Raw genomic sequence first — 2,075 nt, forward strand, 5'->3', positions numbered from 1 at the left:
TACATTTCCTAAGAAAGTATTTTAAAAAGAATGCTTGATTTTTTTAAAAACTAATGTATATATTTCTTTTTTTAAAGGATTGTACTGTGTATGAAACAGAGAATAAAATTCTTCATGTGGTAAGTTTACTTGGGTTTATTTTCATCTTGGAAAATATTTCTTTGTTTGACTAATAAATAAAAAGCTATAGCCTATTAAAAATGAGCCCAGTATATTTTATAGGAAAAGTATAAAAGAACATAAAAAGTGTAAAAGCATAGAAGAACAGGTTATATTAGTTAGAGTCATTCTTTTGTATCCTAATAAGAACATTTAGTATAATATGATAAAAATTTTAAGATTTTTGTATGTAGCAAGGATGGACTATAATGAAGAACCTAGAAAAAAAGAGAGTTTGAAATCAGAATTTTTTATCATTCATTTCTGACAAAAAGATATCAGGGAAAAGTATTTGATTGTATAATGGGATAAACAACCTATCATCATCATCAACCTTAATAAAATAATCAATCTGCCTTTGATCAGATTCTATACTCCCCAAATAACCTTCCAAATTTTAATTTGGTAATATGTACCAAATCAGTTAATCACTTTGCAGATATTTTATTACTAGAAATGGAGTGTGAGTATACTATACTTTTATAGAAAGGTATCTCCATTTTGTTAATGAATAGTTTGCTGCTTTTCTTTGTAAATCCATGTCTTGGTTGATGTACATCTGTCCTGATAACTTTTTCACTTCTTTTAGAAATGAGTCTCAACATAAGTAACATTAAAGAAGTTTAGAAATGAATGCTATATCTCTACTTGGGCAATTCTGCATTCAAGCTAGTGAGAATTTAAAGATCTTGTTTGATGATGATTGACACTGTGTATGGCATTAACCAAGAAGTTCAGCTCAGAAAGCACTTTATTTTGTTTCTTTTTTTTTTACAGTTCTCCTATTTTATTTTTTTGTTAACATTGTTTTAAGTTTGTATTTAAATTCCAGTTAGTTAACATACAGTGTAGTATTATTTCCTGGTGTACAAAATAGTGATTCAACACTTCCATACATCACCGCTGCTCATTACAAGCGTACTCCTTAATCCCCATCACCTATGTCACCCATCCTCCCACCCCCTTCCCTCTGGTAACCATCAGTTTGCTCTGTGTAGTTAAGACTCTGTTTCATGGTTTGCCTCTCTCTCTCTTTTTTTCCCCTTTGTTGTTTTTTAGGTTTCTTAAATTCCACATATGAGAGAAATCACATGATATTTGTCTCTTTCCACTTCTCCCTTCCTGGCCTTTTTATGTAAAGATGGGCTAGTCTTTAGTAGGAGGTTATATACTTCTGTGCTGCTTTCCTCACAATAAGAATTCTTCTTAAAAAATAATAAAGAGTACATTATACCGCTTGGCATATATGATACTAGTATCTTTCCAGATTTCCTGTAGTGTAGAGGAACTCATGCTAAGTCTAAAGGACTGTCTGAACCCTAATTCTTTCTAAAACCTTTTTTTAATGTTTTTTTTTTTATTTTTGAGAGAGAGAGAAACAGAGCATAAGTGGAGGAAAGGGAGAGAGAGAGAGAGAGAGAGAGAGAGAAGTGCAGAATCTGAAGCAGGATCCAGGCTCTGAGCTGTCAGCACAGAGCCAGACATGGAGCTTGAACTCACAAACTGTGAGGTCANTAACAATTAAAAAAATTTATTGCTGATTTACACATAACATTATATTAGTTTCAAGTATATAACATAATGATTTGATGTTTGTAGTTGACTTTGTTCTTAATATGTAAAATGAGAATATTAATATATTTAAGTACAATTATTTATAACCTCATTACCTTCTTTCCAGTATTTATTTATGTTTGTTTTCAGTTTCCCTTTTTCTTTTTTATGTGCACCAGAAAATAAAAAGCTTGAGTTTTGATATAACTTGTTTGGAATCAAATTGTGACTGATTCTGAATGTTCTCCTTGTTTCTGTGACACTTGAGTCCGAGTACTCATACAAATGAGTAAATATTACAGTAACTTGAGATATGCACTAGAACATCAACTGTCTCTGTCCAGATCCAATCCCTATATCTG

The 2,075-nt window shown here is 31.2% G+C and overlaps 1 protein-coding gene across 1 annotated transcript in view; it reads left to right on the forward strand.

Annotated features, from left to right (window-relative positions):
* CNKSR2 (connector enhancer of kinase suppressor of Ras 2) overlaps positions 1 to 2,075 on the forward strand; it is a 231,532-nt gene that overhangs the window by 59,056 nt on the left and 170,401 nt on the right. Inside the window, exon 5 of the mRNA XM_077770516.1 lies at positions 74 to 119. Within this exon, the coding sequence (XP_077626642.1) occupies positions 74 to 119 (46 nt within the window). The remainder of the gene's footprint in view (positions 1 to 73; positions 120 to 2,075) is intronic.

The sequence above is a fragment of the Crocuta crocuta genome, unplaced genomic scaffold, assembly GCF_008692635.1.
Source record: "Crocuta crocuta isolate KB4526 unplaced genomic scaffold, BGI_CrCroc_1.0 scaffold488, whole genome shotgun sequence".
Classification (NCBI taxonomy): Eukaryota; Metazoa; Chordata; class Mammalia; order Carnivora; family Hyaenidae; genus Crocuta; species Crocuta crocuta.